At 45.7% G+C, this 16,266-nt stretch overlaps 1 protein-coding gene across 2 annotated transcripts in view; it reads right to left on the reverse strand.

Moving 5' to 3' along the window:
* LOC106605026 (ubiquitin carboxyl-terminal hydrolase 45) overlaps positions 1–16,266 on the reverse strand; it is a 50,593-nt gene that overhangs the window by 2,344 nt on the left and 31,983 nt on the right. The window contains exons 6-17 of one of the 2 annotated variants that reach the window (XM_014200249.3): positions 15,068–15,219; positions 13,432–13,527; positions 13,011–13,141; positions 6,696–6,783; positions 3,901–3,982; positions 3,585–3,676; positions 3,012–3,068; positions 2,751–2,876; positions 2,028–2,655; positions 979–1,076; positions 677–763; positions 314–461 (exon numbers count right to left, since the gene is read on the reverse strand). In XM_014200249.3, the coding sequence (XP_014055724.1) occupies positions 314–461; positions 677–763; positions 979–1,076; positions 2,028–2,655; positions 2,751–2,876; positions 3,012–3,068; positions 3,585–3,676; positions 3,901–3,982; positions 6,696–6,783; positions 13,011–13,141; positions 13,432–13,527; positions 15,068–15,219 (1,785 nt within the window). Of the gene's footprint in view, positions 1–313; positions 462–676; positions 764–978; positions 1,077–2,027; positions 2,659–2,750; positions 2,877–3,011; positions 3,069–3,584; positions 3,677–3,900; positions 3,983–6,695; positions 6,784–13,010; positions 13,142–13,431; positions 13,528–15,067; positions 15,220–16,266 lie in introns of both variants that reach the window. The other variant, XM_014200248.3, reaches the window with a different exon arrangement.

Below are 16,266 nucleotides of genomic sequence, written 5' to 3' on the forward strand. Positions count from 1 at the left end.
GCGTCGCAGAATGGCAGGCGCTCTCCTTGAGTAAGGACAGGAGAAAATACATCTATATAACACTGGACATCTATATACACTACAGAGCTTTTTCTCTCATAAATGCCGCCTTCAAAGTTACGCAGAGTGAGGCCTTCACACAAATACAATGTGTTTGTATGTACAGGCGACACATACTTTTTACAATCATACAATTCGATGCTTTGGTTGATATATAAATCTTTTTTTAAGTAAATGTATTGACATAGACTCTTAACACAAAATCGGTAAAGGAATAGAGAGTATTTTATGGACAGACAGAGACCGTTTTTACCTGCCAGGTTTCTGCGCTGTGGCTGCTCGGTTCTCCTCTGGGGCGAGCGGACCTTTACGTACGCTGTGTAGTGGCCCCCGCGCATCGACCCGCTGTGTTCCACGATGCCATACAGGCTGTAGAGCACACGCTCCCCCGCCACCAGGTTCTGCCCAAAATGACCTCAGGATGAGACAGTGAGCGGTGCCAAGAGCTCAGACAGATACAGGAGCATCTGAGCTATTGCCATCTTTTCAACCATTCATTACAAGCACAAATACTGATATGTACTTGAGCTACAGTGTCCAAGGACCCATATTAATTTCAGTGTAAGGTTTTTAGTAAAGATATTGCCCCTGTTTTCACGTGAAGAAGAGTTAGTACCTTGCAGGATGCCGAGCAGAACGGAGCCAGGTCCAAGATGAGAGGGAAGTTGACGTGACGGTTGACTTTTCGTAGGTTCATCCCTGCCTTCACACACACACACACACACACACACACACACACGCAAAATCACAATCAACCCCAAAGATATCAACACACAATAAGACACAGTAATAGCCTACACCATGACCACAACAACAATTTAGATAAACAGGAGAACACAACGTAATTCACATGAACACGAAAAATCATATAATATAAAGTAAAGATGTGTACAATAATGCATGAAATAATATGCTAACCTGATGGAAGCGTTTGAGGTGCAGAGTGACCACCGGGGGCAGCGAAGAGATCAGCATCTGTTTGCGAGCGCTGGTGTACACCTTGTCAGACTTCTTCTCTGTATGCAGTGGTGCAAAAAGTACACAATTGTCATACTTGGGTAAAACTAAAAGATACCTTAATAAGAAATGAAAAGTAAAAGTGACTGTCACACAGTAAAATACTACTTCAGTAAAAGTATTTGGTTTTAAACATACTTAAGTATCAAAAGTAAATGTAATTGCTCAAATATACTTAAATATCAAAAGTAAAAGTATAAATCATTTCACATTCTTTATATTAACCATTTCCAGTCCTGCAAAGCATTCGAAATGTAATGAGTACTTGGGTGTCAGGGAAAATGTATGGAGTAAAAAATACATTATTTTCTTTAGGCATGTAGTGGAGTAAAAGTTGTCTAAAACCTAAATAGTTAAGTAAAGTTCAGATTCCCTAAGAAAAACGACGTAAGTAGTGCTTTACAGTACTTCCTTAAGTACTTTACACCACTGTCTGTAAGCACATACAGACACCACAATGTCACTTTGTGAATGAGAATTTTTCAAATACATGATTGCTCTGCCTGATACAAGTCAGTGTAGCCTAAATGTCTGCATTTGAATATCTGTGTAAATGCATGACATGGATAGGTGCCGAATAGCCACGCATTTCCAGATCACCTACTGCTGTCACTATCAGATCAGAATCTCAACAAATTGTCTTTAACAACAGCGGTTCTCGAGGGCTCCTGAGTGGCAAAGCGGCCTTAGGACCTGCATTTCAATGCAAGAGGCGTCACTCCAGTCCCTGGTTCGAATCCAGGCTGTATCACATCCGGCTGTGGTTGGGAGTCCCATAGGGCGGCGCACAATTGGCCCAGAGTCGTCCAGGTTTGGCCGGGGTAGGCCGTCATTCGAAATAAGAATTTGTTCTTAACTGATTTGCCTAGTTAAATAAAGGTCAAATAAAAAATTATATATTTCAAACCAGCACAAGTTCTCTATCAAATGGTGTATGTGTTCTAACTAACCTGCTGAGGTGCTCTTCCGCAGTTGTTTCTGCCGGCGGTCCGTGCAGCTCTCGCACAACAGCTTGTTGTTGCCCATCAGAAGCTCCACCGAGGTGAACTGGTGAAGGCAGGACTGAACGGAGCACTCCTTGGAGCAGGGTGTGTAGCTGTGGGACAGGGCCTGGAATGCCCCCTGGTGGTGGGAGTGAGGAGACTGTTGAGGATGTGGCTCCCCCTGGTCCTCAGGACAGTGTGTAGAGGGTGAGTCCGCTGAATCAGGGCCCAGGTTCATCTTATGCACTGCACTGACCAGCTGCTCCACAGCACCACCATGCTGGGTCCTGGGGTAGAGGGCGGACAGGGTAGCAGGGGTGGGAGACTGGGTAGGGGTGGACCCTCTGCCACCATGGCTGTGGCCCGAGGGGTGCCGGGGGGTCCACTCGCTCTCCGAGGCTTCACTGTCGGCGTCATTGCTGCTGTCCTGAGGGCATGAGTCTTTCTCGCTGCCATCAGATAAGCTGCTGGTGGCGGCCATTTTGGAACCACCTGCAGCACGGGCCATTACAGAGGGGGACTCCTCCGAGGGGTGGTCCGAGGGGCTGTCTGCCCCCTTCTCTTCCACAGAGCCAGGGGACTTCTGCCCCTGCTGCTGCTTTTGAGGGAGGTAGACACACACAGTCAGCAAAACACACCCACCCACTGACTCAAACTACACTTAGCCACAGACACAAAGAACACACACACCTGTCCGCTAAGTTTCCTGCTGTTCTTATTGAGCACTGCGGAAAGCATCTCGTCACCGTGGGAGACGTGAGCTTCTTGCTCCCGACTGCTTTTCCCAGCCCTGCCCGGGTTGGACGGCTTGGACATCTGAACAGCACCAGGACATGACACAAAGACAGAGATGAAACCCACATACTGTACACTTATCACATATGACCAACATGGCAGAAGCAGTATTCTGGACGGGACACTATTGCAAAACTAATGCAAAGATATGCTCACCCGCTCCTCAATGATGGGCAGGGAGATGTCAATGAAGGCTTCCTTCACTGTGGAGATCTGAGGGAGACAGAGGACAGGCACCCACATCAGTCACAATCAAAGTACGGCATGGCTTTCAGCTGGGAACAACTATAGTCTTACTGAAATATGAACACTGCTCATTGAGAAGTGGTTTAAAATGGTTGAACTGTGTATGACACACAAAACATACGGCTCAGTCGAGCATGGCACTTGCGACGCCAGGATTGTGGGTTCGACTCCCAGGGTCACCCGTACTTAAACTGTATTTAGCATGATTGTAAGTCACTTTGGATAAACGCATCTGCTAAATGGCATATCTTATTATTATAACTGTAGTTTTATAATTAATCATTAAGTATTAAGGAATACAGCCAAACTATTCAGTGGTTGACCACACACACACACACACACACACACACACACACACACACACACACACACACACACACACACACACACACACACACACACACACACACACACACACACACACACACACACACCTAGATTCCAGTAACCATAAACAGAATAGACAGGCAATGAATCACTTACATGCTCACACTCCTCACACATGATGGTGTTGGTCAACTCCCCCACAAAGATGCGATCCACAAAGTTCATCTTCACACCCTCCTTTCCGTATGCTGAGATAAGGAGGAAATAAAGGTTAGGCAAATAAAAACAACAAAATTCAGCTACAGTCATTCAGAATAAATGTACTTATCAATGCCTATGTGTAATCATGAAACATGCTTAATGTGGTTGAGGTATTTTTCCATAGTAAGCCATTGAACAGTACATAAAGCTGCCACAAGATGGCGCTATTGATTTAGGTCAAAACTACTGAGTGTCAGAATGGAACAGGAACCTTTGACTTGGCGTTTGGTCTCATCATCTGCAGTCTTCTCTGTGGGGTTGTTGAAGGATTTCAGAATGCCCGCTTTGATGCGCTGGGAATGTCAAACACCACATTGATCTCATATAAATGCAACTTAAGTAGCTAGAAAAATGCAGGAGTACAAAATGGAGGTTTTATACAACAATGGGTGATTCATTTAACAGCTACCATTGGAAGCCAAGGAACTGGAACCACTACAAAAATGAGTGTGTTTGTAAATACACATTAGTAAACAAATACAAACTTTGTCCGGAGCATCTGAATGTGCACTTGCATCTCGCTCTCTCTATGTGTGTGTGCGCCATATGTGCATGTACTGCATGTGGGTGTGTGTGTACAGCGGTCGTGTGTTTACTTCGTATGTGTGTGTGTGTGTGTGTACTTCTCCTGTGTGTGTTTGTGTGTGTACACTGCGCATGTGTTGGTGTGGAGTGTGTCAGCCAGCCGTCTCTGACAGTCTCGGTGGCGTGGCCGTGGGCAGTGATTGAAGGTGACATGGTCAGTGAGTGTGTCGGCTAGTGGAAGAAGAGGCACCAACACAGTAAAGCACCAATCAATAGATAATTGGCCGTGGTCTGTGTCTGTGGAACCGACTAGTCGCCCCCATTGTCCCCGGACCCACGCACTGGACTGGCTATTTAGGTCAAAAGCCTGGTTAATCCCAGCTCTGCAGCCCCCCCGCACCCCTCCTGTACTCCTCTGCCTAGTCAGTCAGACCCTGCTGAGCCTCATACTAATTAATCACCAGCAGGACCCCCCCCATCCGGCCCCCCTGAACCCCCTTACCCAAAGTAACAGTGTGTAGTGTGTAGGCTCAGGGTAAGAGAAGCGGGGTGAGGAAGGGAAGGTTGGAAGGGTGTAAACTAAATTAAGATGGGCCAAGAAGCACAGGCCATGCCCTGAGAGGGAGCATTACTGTACCTTACGTCTCAGCTAATTGGTGATAATTGACTGTGTGCAATTAGCATATATAGACTTCTGATACTAAATGGCCAATCAAAACAAACACTTGGGCCTCCTAGGTTGGTGGTGACAGGCTATGGGAGAAATGGCCAGTCAGTGAGTGTGTGTGTTTTATTGCACGTTTGTTTGGGCTGATTCCATGCAGGTGAGGACATTTGAGTTGGTGCAAGCTAAACACGATGAGTGTATCTACAATTCTGTTTTGAGTAAATAAAACGTGTAAGTGTCATACACCGGAAAAATGATGGGTTGACAATATTTGGTGGGTTGTGTATGCTGTGCAGATGAGTGGCAAACCTGATTAGAAGCAACTGCTGCTCATCGGCAGTTCTTTACAAATGCTGTTTTGAATTCAAAGAAAATTGTATCTACACACTGAAGGCTGTAAAGCCGAAAAGTCTGTGTACGCCCTCCCTGATGCAGTGAAACGTCTGTGTACGCCCTCCCTGATGCAGTGAAACGTCTGTGTACGCCCTCCCTGATGCAGTGAAACGTCTGTGTACGCCCTCCCTGATGCAGTGAAACGTCTGTGTACGCCCTCCCTGATGCAGTGAAACGTCTGTGTACGCCCTCCCTGATGCAGTGAAACGTCTGTGTACGCCCTCCCTGATGCAGTGAAACGTCTGTGTACGCCATCCCTGATGCAGTGAAACGTCTGTGCACGCCATCCCTGATGCAGTGAAACGTCTGTGCACGCCATCCCTGATGCAGTGAAACGTCTGTGTACGCCATCCCTGATGCAGTGAAAATAATCTGTTTGAGTGCGAACCCATCCCACATTTTTGCAGGTAAATTTATTGTAAATTCATCAGACAGTAGATGTCAAATGCATATAAGCGTATGTGCGTGTGTTTACGTTTGAGCGCATGTATAATGAATGTATGAATAGGGCCAGCTCCCCCCTTTACCCCTCCCTCTCGGACTCCCTGATTGGAGCGGGGGAGGGGGCGTGACCCTCCAGCACAATGGGGCGACCCACATCTGCGTGTTTCCCAGATCACACAATGACGCCCGTCGTGCCACTTGCAAGTCCTGTAAGCGGCACAACTGTCAGTGTTCACAAGTTCAAAAAGAACCAGGGGGGAGTCCCAGCCTGTACCCTTGTCCCCCTGTCCCAGGCCCCGGGCTGACCACTCTACTCCCGCTACTCTCCTCTCCTTTTGGGGCTGGCTGAGTCGCTGGTGGGGCCGAGGGGCCAACTGACTCAGCCCTGGGCCGGGCCCACAGTGGGCTCCCCTCAATTGCTGAATGGGGGGGGCAGTCTGCACTTGCCAGAAAATATGGTACCATAAGGTTAAAAGACAATGGCTGGCCGAGAAACAAAGGCAAAGACCAAACCCTGCACACTGTCATCCACAAGCACACAGGTGAATGTCTCCCATGGCTTTCAGCCTGCTCTACGTTGGCGATTGAAGTGTGCTTCTCAATTGCAATCAAAACATTGCCTGTTCTTTTGCGTACTCTTACTAGCTTGGAGACCACTCTACATGTAGCTTGGCTGCAGCTATCATAGACACCGTTGACAGACAGAGTAATGGCTTTATGTCATCATGCTCATACTTCACAAGACACAGGGTGTGTTTGAGAGCATACATTCTGCTCAGTCACTTGACTGATCTATATAAAAAATATATATATATAAAAAAGGCTTCCTAAATAACAACTCTTTACGATTTGTAGATCGGTCAGTCTGCTCAGTAAGTGTGGGTCTCAAACACAGCCACTGGCACAGAGAGGGAGCCATGGTACTAGGCTGAGTGGAAGAAGGATGTGGTGTTTGTAATGCGGGTCTATAGTGTCACCTTAGTCTCCTCTACTCTCATGGAGTCCAGTAGGTAATGGAGCAGCTCCTGGCTGTCCTGCTGCTGGTAGCCCTTAAAGCGTGGAGCCCTGGTGAGACGGACAGAACACAGTTTAGTCAGAACACATACACTCACATAGAAACCATGTCAAATATGTACATGTACGCACACACTTGTGTAAACGTAATTCCGTATTTTTTTTTTTACAGAGATCTTGAGAGAGGGAGAGAGTTTAGAGGGATGAAAGTTAGAGGTGGACAGCGGACCGAACCCTGTCTCCAGGGTCGGTACATGTGGTCTGAAGCTGGCAGCTCTACCGCTAAGCTAGACCAGTCACATGTATGTTGTTTATGGTTTATAAAATGAGTAAATCTAGGACAGGCAAACACAAATCATTGGTACACAAACACCCACCCACTCAGACAAGCATGCACAAAGCAATCAACCACATGCATAAAGCAATCAGCTGTATCAATAGTGCATACAGAGACATCAATGAGAGTGGAGAAAGGCCATTATTTCTTTCTCAAGGACTTTTCGTTGGTTCATCCATTCAATTTCCTCTCCTCTCTGCAGCTTTCTGGTGCTTAAAGGCAGCTATTGTTTCATTCCCACAGCTTTCATTAAACCAGTTAGGGTCACACACATATATACATGCATACCCAGACAATGACCTCCTGCCTTCGTGTGTTAAGCAAGATTCCAAGTAAAGAAGATGAATGATTTTGTTAATGGCGTCTCCTATAACAATGACACACATTCATTATTTGATGGAATTTCTTTCCTTTCGTAGCTAATTTTAAGACCTGTGCAAGTATTTGCAAATGAAATTTGACATTGCAGGTGAAAATGGCTGTAGGGCTTACCAACAGCCTACTGTGCAAGCCAATTCAAAATTTCTTCAATAGAAAGCACTTTACTGTCTAGAGTACACATATCTCCCATCATTATCATTCCCCAGCAGTTCATGTAACTACGGGAGAAAACGTATGGTGATGGTGCCAGTGGACAACCTGCGTGTTCATGCCCCAGCGCTCGTAGAGGGGGCTCTCCTTGAGCCTGTCCCTAGCCACAGCAGGACAGATGTAGGGACAGATGTTAGGCCCAGATGGGCAGCCAGGGCCAGAGCCACCACTACAACCTGTTGGGCAGCGCCAGCCACACAGCCATAGAACAGGTTGGCCCCGACATGCTGGCAGGACAACATGCAGCTGACCTGAGAGAACCACTGACCACTCCTAACCCAATGCTATCTGAGTGCACAGGGTCACAGAGGAGGGCAAGTAAATTCGTTGCCTCTTTGATACCAGTTTAGCATCTGACCATCTATAACAATGATCACCGTCTTGATCACTGGATAACCGGAATACTGGTACTTGTTCTAAGGGCGTTAGCCTACATGTTTGTATGTCCTATTTTATAACGCCCCTGAGCAGCTCTCCACAGAGAAATGGGTCCTCCTAAAAGGCATTGTAGGGGCTTCATTGTCCCAGGTATAGCATCCTGATCTGATGTCATATCTTCTCTACATACAGGCCAATGACCCGTTCAGATTGGCCCGCAATGCAAATGAAACCAAACGATTTACCCCTTTGAACTGGTGAACCATTCTTCCTGGCGAGCTCCCAGACCCAATCAGAACAGAGGTACTCATCCTCTAACTGGCAGCAGAGTGGATGGGCCTACAGTCTGGATCATCTCTGCCATGTGCTGATGGATGTTGACGTCAAGCCCCAGAATGGGTGACTGGAGCTGGGGGAGAGACGAATGGCCACCTGCCCCCAACACAGGTCATGAGCAGGAGGTCTAGAGGACCAACTCAGCCCCCCTTCTCTACCTCTGTCCCTTTGCCCTCTCTCTGCCACACGCAAAGGGGGCAGAGATCACATATGTCCCTCATTTCATCCCCTTTAAAGATGCCAAAACGTAATGTAATATCTTCCTTCAAATGTGTCCAAAATTAGTGTTTTAAAGCATGTTTTCTTATCATATGAAAAATGGAAATTACAAATGGGGATTACAGTAGGAATAAGGCTTTTTATCAAGCAAATCGTGTCTTGCATGCATGCCAAACACACTCATCCCCAACTCTGCTTATCTAACAGCTCAAACACAAAGCGGGTCGGACTGGTACAGTATCTGGTCGGCACACAGTGATAATTGGGATTATAAGACAGACATAGGCACGCAGCAGTCTTAGGGTATTTTGTACGGGAACGGAACACGGAGCAGCGACGGGTGAGAGGCAGACGAGCAGCTCCAAAGGGATCAGTGGGAACGGCGCAGTCTAGAAGCTCATCCCAGTGGAAGAGAGGCAGAAGGGCCCTGTAGCGCTGCTCCCAATCTGGCCCTGACCAAAGCAGACAGCTGCGGTGCTAACACAATTAACAGCGGATGAGTTAGTACCAGACGCAAGGCAACCCCGGCACGTTGCACCACCTCGACAGGCAGAGGGGCGCACACACACAAACACTTTCAACACAACATATAAATCATATACATTGAGTCGCTTTCACATTGACACACATATTTACATAATAAAAGCCACTTACTGTATCTATCCAGCATTAGCATGTAAAAACACTCATCATGCATGTAAAAAAAACAACATCTATAACATAAAAATCAACACTTATCTGACTTATAGAACACCCTGCCTCATATGTAATCACATTCACAGGGTCACAGTGCCACATGCAATCAATTATGAAAGACATTCCTTTTAATAAGTGTAGGCCTATTTCTTAGCAACGTCTCGCTCTTCTGCCATACCCACATTATCGAATGCAGCTTTTTTTTCCCTACCTCCCTACATTTCTGAGTGTATTGAATCTTTTCAAATCCAATTTTATTGGTCACATACACATGGTTAGCAGATGTTAATGCGAGTGTAGCGAAATGCTTGTGCTTCTAGTTCCAACAGTGCAGTAGTATCTAACAAGAAATCTAACCATTCCCAACAACTACATAATATACACAAATCTAACAAGTAATATAACAATTCCCCAACAACTACCTAATAAAGACAAATCTAAAAGGGGTATATGGATGAGCGATGGCCGAGCGGCATAGGCAAGGTGCAGTAGATGGTATAAGATACAGTATACTCATGATATGAGTAATGTAAGATATGTAAACATTATTAAAGTGGCATTAGAGTGGCATTGTTTAAAGTGACTAGTGATCCATTTCTTAAAGTGTCCAGTGATTGGGTCTCAATGTAGGCAGCAGCCTCTCTGAGTTAGCGATTGCTGTTTAGCAGTCTGATGGCCTTGGGATGGAAGCTGTTTCTCAATCTCTCGGTCTCAGTTTTGATGCACATATAGACTATTCCTCACAAGGACAGACAAAAGCGTGATACGTAACATCAGAAACATAATGAACGCCTTGCATAGGCAGCTGAAGGTCTGTGGACATGATTTATATCAGGCATTGTGAGACCAGCTGAATGGTCTTCAACGCTTCAGCGGCAGGAGATCTTCCATGCATGTTCAGACCTGTGTGGCCATGTGCCTTTGTGTGGCTGCCTGCTCATTGTTGAACCCTGCTATTTTCCTACTGCGTTAGACTTACACAAAAGGTTGGTATTTTTTGGGGCCTACAAGTCATGAAAGAAGATCAGTCAGTGTGTACGCGCGTTCGCAGAGTGCATTTGTGCAAATCTGTGTGTGTATTATTTCACAACTTAACGCTAGAGTAAGGAAAAAGGGGGGTAAAAGTGTTCCTGTGTAAGCATAGGCAAGATTCTCTAGATGAAACTTTAATGACTGCCCAAAGTCATATGACAATTCTTTTTTAAATCAGAATAAATTGTAGAGCTTTTTCCTCTCGTGCGCCATACACACATCCCCCACCACAGCAACATAGGGCTAGTGGTGTGTCTGGGTACAAGCCGAGTCTCTCACTGGCACCAGAAACAGTGTGTGTGGTGTTGACCCTCCAAACCACTGGGCCTGGCGCTGGTCCGAGCCTGACCCGTCCAGCTGGCACAGAGGGCCTGGCGTTGGGTATAGTGGGGCAGCCAGAAGGGCAGGCCAGATAGGGAGTGACTCAGCTGGTCAAGGGTGAACACAACAACACATTAGGCAACAACACACTGTTATATCTGGAGTATTTCTCCTGTCTTATCCGGTGTCCTGTGTGAATTTAAGTATGCTCTCTCTAATTCTCTCTTTCTCTCTCAGAGGACCTGAGCCCTTGGACCATGCCTCTGGACACCTGGCATGATGACTCCTTGTTGTCCCCAGTCCACCTGGCCGTGCTGCTGCTCCAGTTTCAATTGTTCTGCCTGCGGCTATGGAACCCTGACCTGTTCACTGTGATTACTATTATTTACCATGCTGGTCATTTCTGAACATTTGAACATCTTGGCCATGTTCTGTTATAATCTCCACCCGGCACAGCCAGAAGAGGACTGGCCACCCCTCATTTTTCTACTGTATTATTGACTGTATGTTTGTTTTACTCCATGTGTAACTCTGTGTTCTTGTATGTGTCGAACTGCTTTGCTTTATCTTGGCCAGGTCGCAATTGTAAATGAGAATTTGTTCTCAACTTGCCGACTTTGTTAAAATAAAGGTGAAATAAAATAAAAAATAAATAGCCTGGTTCCTCTCTGGGTTTCTTCCTAGGTTTTGGCCTTTCTAGGGAGTTTTTCCTAGCCACTGTGCTTCTACACCTGCATTGCTTGCTGTTTGGGGGTTAACCAAGTAGCCAGGTTAACCAACCAGTGTGTTGTTAAGCACTAGGGTGCACATTCTCAGGTCAGGGCCGGCAACACGCCACTGAGCTAGGAGACATCGGGTAATAAAGACGAGGATTGGACATGCACACAGACTAGAGTGTATATGCGAAGGACGGGAGAGCGATGGCAAATCATGTGTGTGCATAGAAACATGGGATGAGGTGTGTAGCACGTGCATAAGTATGTGTCGAGTGAATGTGTGCATGGAAGAAGGGTTTGAATAAAGGCATGCGTCTGTGTAATGCGCATGTGAGCATGAGGAAGGACATGAAATGAGGTCTACTGGGTGAATGTGTGTTGTGTATGCGCATGCGTGCTGTGCCTATGCCCGGCTGAGTGCATATGCACTGCAGGGTGAGGTAGTACCAGGTGAAGGGTGGCATTGCTCTCTCACACACACACACACACACACACACACACCTGGGCAGATGAAAGGCCGGGTACTGGGACATACCAGAGGCACCCAGGCGGCCGACCGTCTCCGCGCTTCAGCCACCCGAATGTTCCCCATCCCACCCAAATGTACAGAGCCTGGTCCTACCTAACCCAACAGGCCCCACACACTACAGCCAGTCTGGGCCAAACCAGCCGTTCACCATGTTCCAACAACAAGAGCCAACCAACCATTCACCACATGTTCAAAGAGAGACCTAACCAACCGTTCAGCATGTTCAAAGGTGACCGTGTTCACAAGCGTTCACCATGAAACTGGGAGGGCTGCCCGGGCCAGCCACTCAGCCGGTTCACTATCCTCAAGTTCAAACAAACACAGGTTGTGCGGCGTGTTAAAGAGAACAAGGACATGCCATGCTGTTTTGATCGCAGCTGGAAGCAGATTGCATCAGAGCCATTTTGTGCAGTGAGGTCTACTGTTCGTTCCATGTGGAGTGCGTTGGTGTTAATGGTTTAGTGTTGAGCAGCGTTGGGGAGCAGTTTGGACTGAAGACTGGATGGACCAGGTGCTGGTAGGGTCCAGCAGGTTGAGACAACCTCTTCTCTGAAGTGGTCGCCATGGCAGCTTGACAACAGGGCAGGTAAGAGCTGTGGCCTCTGCCTGTACGGTTTGCTTGACTGTTGTCACGGCAATGGAGAAGTGCCAGACCAGTTGGGGCACGCTGACCTCTAACCTCGGGAGCAGGGCAGCTTGTCTGCATATGAGGCTGTGTGTCTAACATTGATGCACCGCCGACGCCGCAACCACATCACAATGCTTCTACAGTGTTGCGCAGTGGTGATTCCATCAATCAAGTAAGGAAGAATTGATGGTAACAAAAACTATTGATATCTCTTGGTGATCAAGTTTGTCATTAGTACACAATGAAAGAGAATATAATTATGAAAGCTTTAGCCAACCTTTTACAGGTCTGTAGTGCCTCCTCTGGCACCCTACAGGGCAGCCCTCATATGCTCTTTTCATTAAAAATCTTTTAGCATGGACCAGCACAGGAAGCAGGTTAAGTCCACACCCATGCCTATACAATAGCCTATACTGGGTTCCGGCACAATCAGCACTAATGCTGTGAGACGGCCAACACATAAAATAAAGTTTAATGCAAAACGTAGATTCTTACTTCTGGCAGAGCTGGTTGAAAAGGATCTTGGGGTTGACAGGGCCCTTCCCAGACTCCTTCATGCTGTGTAGGAAGAGGAACATGGCCGAGGTCAGGGGCTCTGGACTGGGTAGAGTCACCGTCAACGCCCCCTGAAGGACAACCCCAGGAAAGGAGAGAGTGAGCGAGAGAACATATGAGTGTTAGACAAGGCATGTATTTCATACAGAGTGTTGCACTACCATGGAAAGCCTGAAGGGGCTTGACTGCATTCTACAGATGACTGGAGACGTGGGGGGTGGGCTACAACATGACTCAAGGGTTATTTACGATAGCCTGTTATGCTAATAATAAAAATAACCACCCATATAGACAGTAATAAGTGGCTTCCTGTGCCATGTACACTATAAGACTATACCAAGCACATGAGGGTGGAACGTACCACATTTGACTCGGCAGGGGGGCAGATCTTCAGCTTGTATCCCTTCTCCTTCACATCCTGTATCAGGTCGTTCAGCATGTGAGTCTGGGACAGATTCTGACGGACAGAAATCAGCCATTATTAAACCATTACCATTAATTTAGTCATCATCGTTTTCACCTGCATGGACAGGACAGAATCATTTCTTATCAGTTAGAAGAATCATGAATTAACATCTTCCTGCACTTCTTCCTTTTTATTTCATCATCCCTTCACAAAAAAAATATAAAAACATACAAATATTACAAATGCAAAAAAAATGATTGGTAAAACTGGAAAGTCTACAATTGAAAAAATCTCTATTAATTCTGAGAAACTGGCGGGTGTTAGCCTAAATATCATTATGCTAAAAAAGCCATTTCCAAAGAAATGATAAGCTGTGACTGAAACACAGAAGGGATTGCCTAGAGCCACCATTGTCCCATCATATTACTGCACCATCTCTTTCTTCCCTTTCAAACGACAGTTGTTTTGTCACATCCTGGCAATGAAGACAGTTGCTATGGAAAAGACACAATGGCTTCAGCAGTGTGAGCTTTTTCTCTGACAATTACGTTGTTTCACCAGCAAAATTGCAATTTTGAAGGAGACAATGGAGGATAGAAAGAGAGAGGGAAAAAAAACATGTAAAGGAAGAATGTTCGGTCTGGTTTCAATCACGAGAAAGCTCCAGAAGGTGATTAACAAAATGGCAGAAAACAGGAAGGGAATGTAAGTTTAAATCCCCCAAGACCAGACAGCGAACACACACTGGAACATAGAGAATGTGTTCCATACCAATCCTATTCTCCTGTGGATAGATGAGTCACACATACGCATATAAAATACCCTTGTACTATATATGCATAACTTGTTCTTGCCTATACTGCTGTATTGTAAAGACATTTATACAAGCCTTTCATGTGTTGTTGATTTTAAGAACAAATTCTTATTTACAACGACGGCCTACACCAGCCAAACCCGGACGACGCTGGGCCAATTGTGCACCGCCCTATGGGACTCCCAATCACGGCTGGTTTTGATACAGCCTGGATTCGAACCAGGGTGTCTGTAGTGACACCTCAAGCACTGAGATGCTGCGCCACTTGGGAGCCCCAGGCTGGTATGTTATGGTATTTTACTGTAGGCAGGAGCAGCACTTGACATGCCAGTTTGACCAGCCGTCATGTTTACAGTACACTGTTCCCTAGACCAGGGATGTTGAGGGAGAGAAAATGTTGTAGGTTTAAAGCTTATTTCCAGCAATTCTACACATTTTGTCATGAGGTGCATAGAACATTTAGCCGTTTTAAAGCTAATTTTCTTGCAATTCTATACATTTTGCCATGTCTAATGTTTATTCATGTGATATTTGAGTGACTCAAACATCACAAAAATATCTATGGTCTAACAAACCGAGCAAAACAATGTTAGCTGACATGGGCTAGTTGATCTGGACATTACTGACAAGTTATAAATAGTTCTCTAAGGTATGCAATGACCTTCATTACACCATTGGTAAAGACCCTCTTTGACATGACCTTATCCCTATGGTTGCATTTCATAAGCAGCCTCACCAATGTTTACGGTATACAAACCAATCTCATAATGACCGCACCTGCATAACTGCGTTAAAGAAGCAGGTGTTTCCTAGGTTGTTGATGCCTTTGACCGGGACTAGTGTGCTGTTGTTGACCGGACTCTTCCCTCTGGGCTGGTCTGCATAGTCGCTGGGCTCCTCTCTTAGCTTGATCATTTTCGATGTTGTTCCTGCAAGGCACAAAAAGGAAAAGTTGTTTTACTCCTATATACAAAGGTTTTGTCATTTTCAACTGTAGACTAGAGTTGTACGCGAGCACTCGATTCAAGGTTTGTATTCGATTACTAATGAGTATTTGACATTTTCAAATGCAAGTATTAAGCAGGTGAAATGTGCAGTGCATTCGGAAAGTATTCAGACCCCTTGACTTTTTCCACATTTTGTTACATTACAGCCTTATTCTAAAATTGATTAAATAGTTTTCCCCTCAATCTACACACAATACCCCATAATGACAAATCAAAAACGGTTTTCAGAAATGTTTGCAAATATCACATTTACATAAGTATTCAGACCCTTTACTCAGTACTCTTTTGAAGCACCCTTGGCAGTGATTACAGCTTCAAGTCTTCTTGGGTATAACGCTACAAGCTTGGCATACCTGTATTTGGGGAGTTTCTCCCATTCTCCTCTACAGATTCTCTCAAGCTGTCAGGTTGGATGGGGAGCGTCGCTACACAGCTATTTTCAGGTCTCTCCAGAGATGTTCAAATCGGGTTAACTTCATTAGGGTAGGGGGCACTATTTTCACCTCCGGATGAAAAACTGCCTGCTACTCAGGCCCAGAAGCTTGGATATGCATAAAATTGGTGGATTTGCATAGAAAACTCTAAAAAGTTTCCAAAACTGTTAAAATAATGTCTGTGAGTATAACAGAACTCATATGGCAGGCGAAAACCTGAGAAAAATCCATCCAGGAAGTGGGATTTTTTAATTTTGTAGTTTTCTATTGAATGCCATTACAGTATCCATTGACTTAGGACTCAAATTGCACTTCCTATGGCTTCCACTAGATGTCAACAGTCTTTAGAAATTGTTTCAGGCTTGTATTGTGAAAAATGAGGGAGTAAGACCAGTCTGAATGAGTGGACCCTGCAATGTCCCAGAGGTTTTTCATGCGCACGACCGAGACCACGCCTTTCTTGTTTTCCTTTTATATTTTTTATTTTATTTATTTATTTTATTTCACCTTTATTTAACCAGGTAGGCAAGTTGAG

Source organism: Salmo salar, chromosome 05 (assembly GCF_965601325.2).
Source record: "Salmo salar chromosome 05, fSalSal1, whole genome shotgun sequence".
Taxonomy (NCBI): domain Eukaryota; kingdom Metazoa; phylum Chordata; class Actinopteri; order Salmoniformes; family Salmonidae; genus Salmo; species Salmo salar.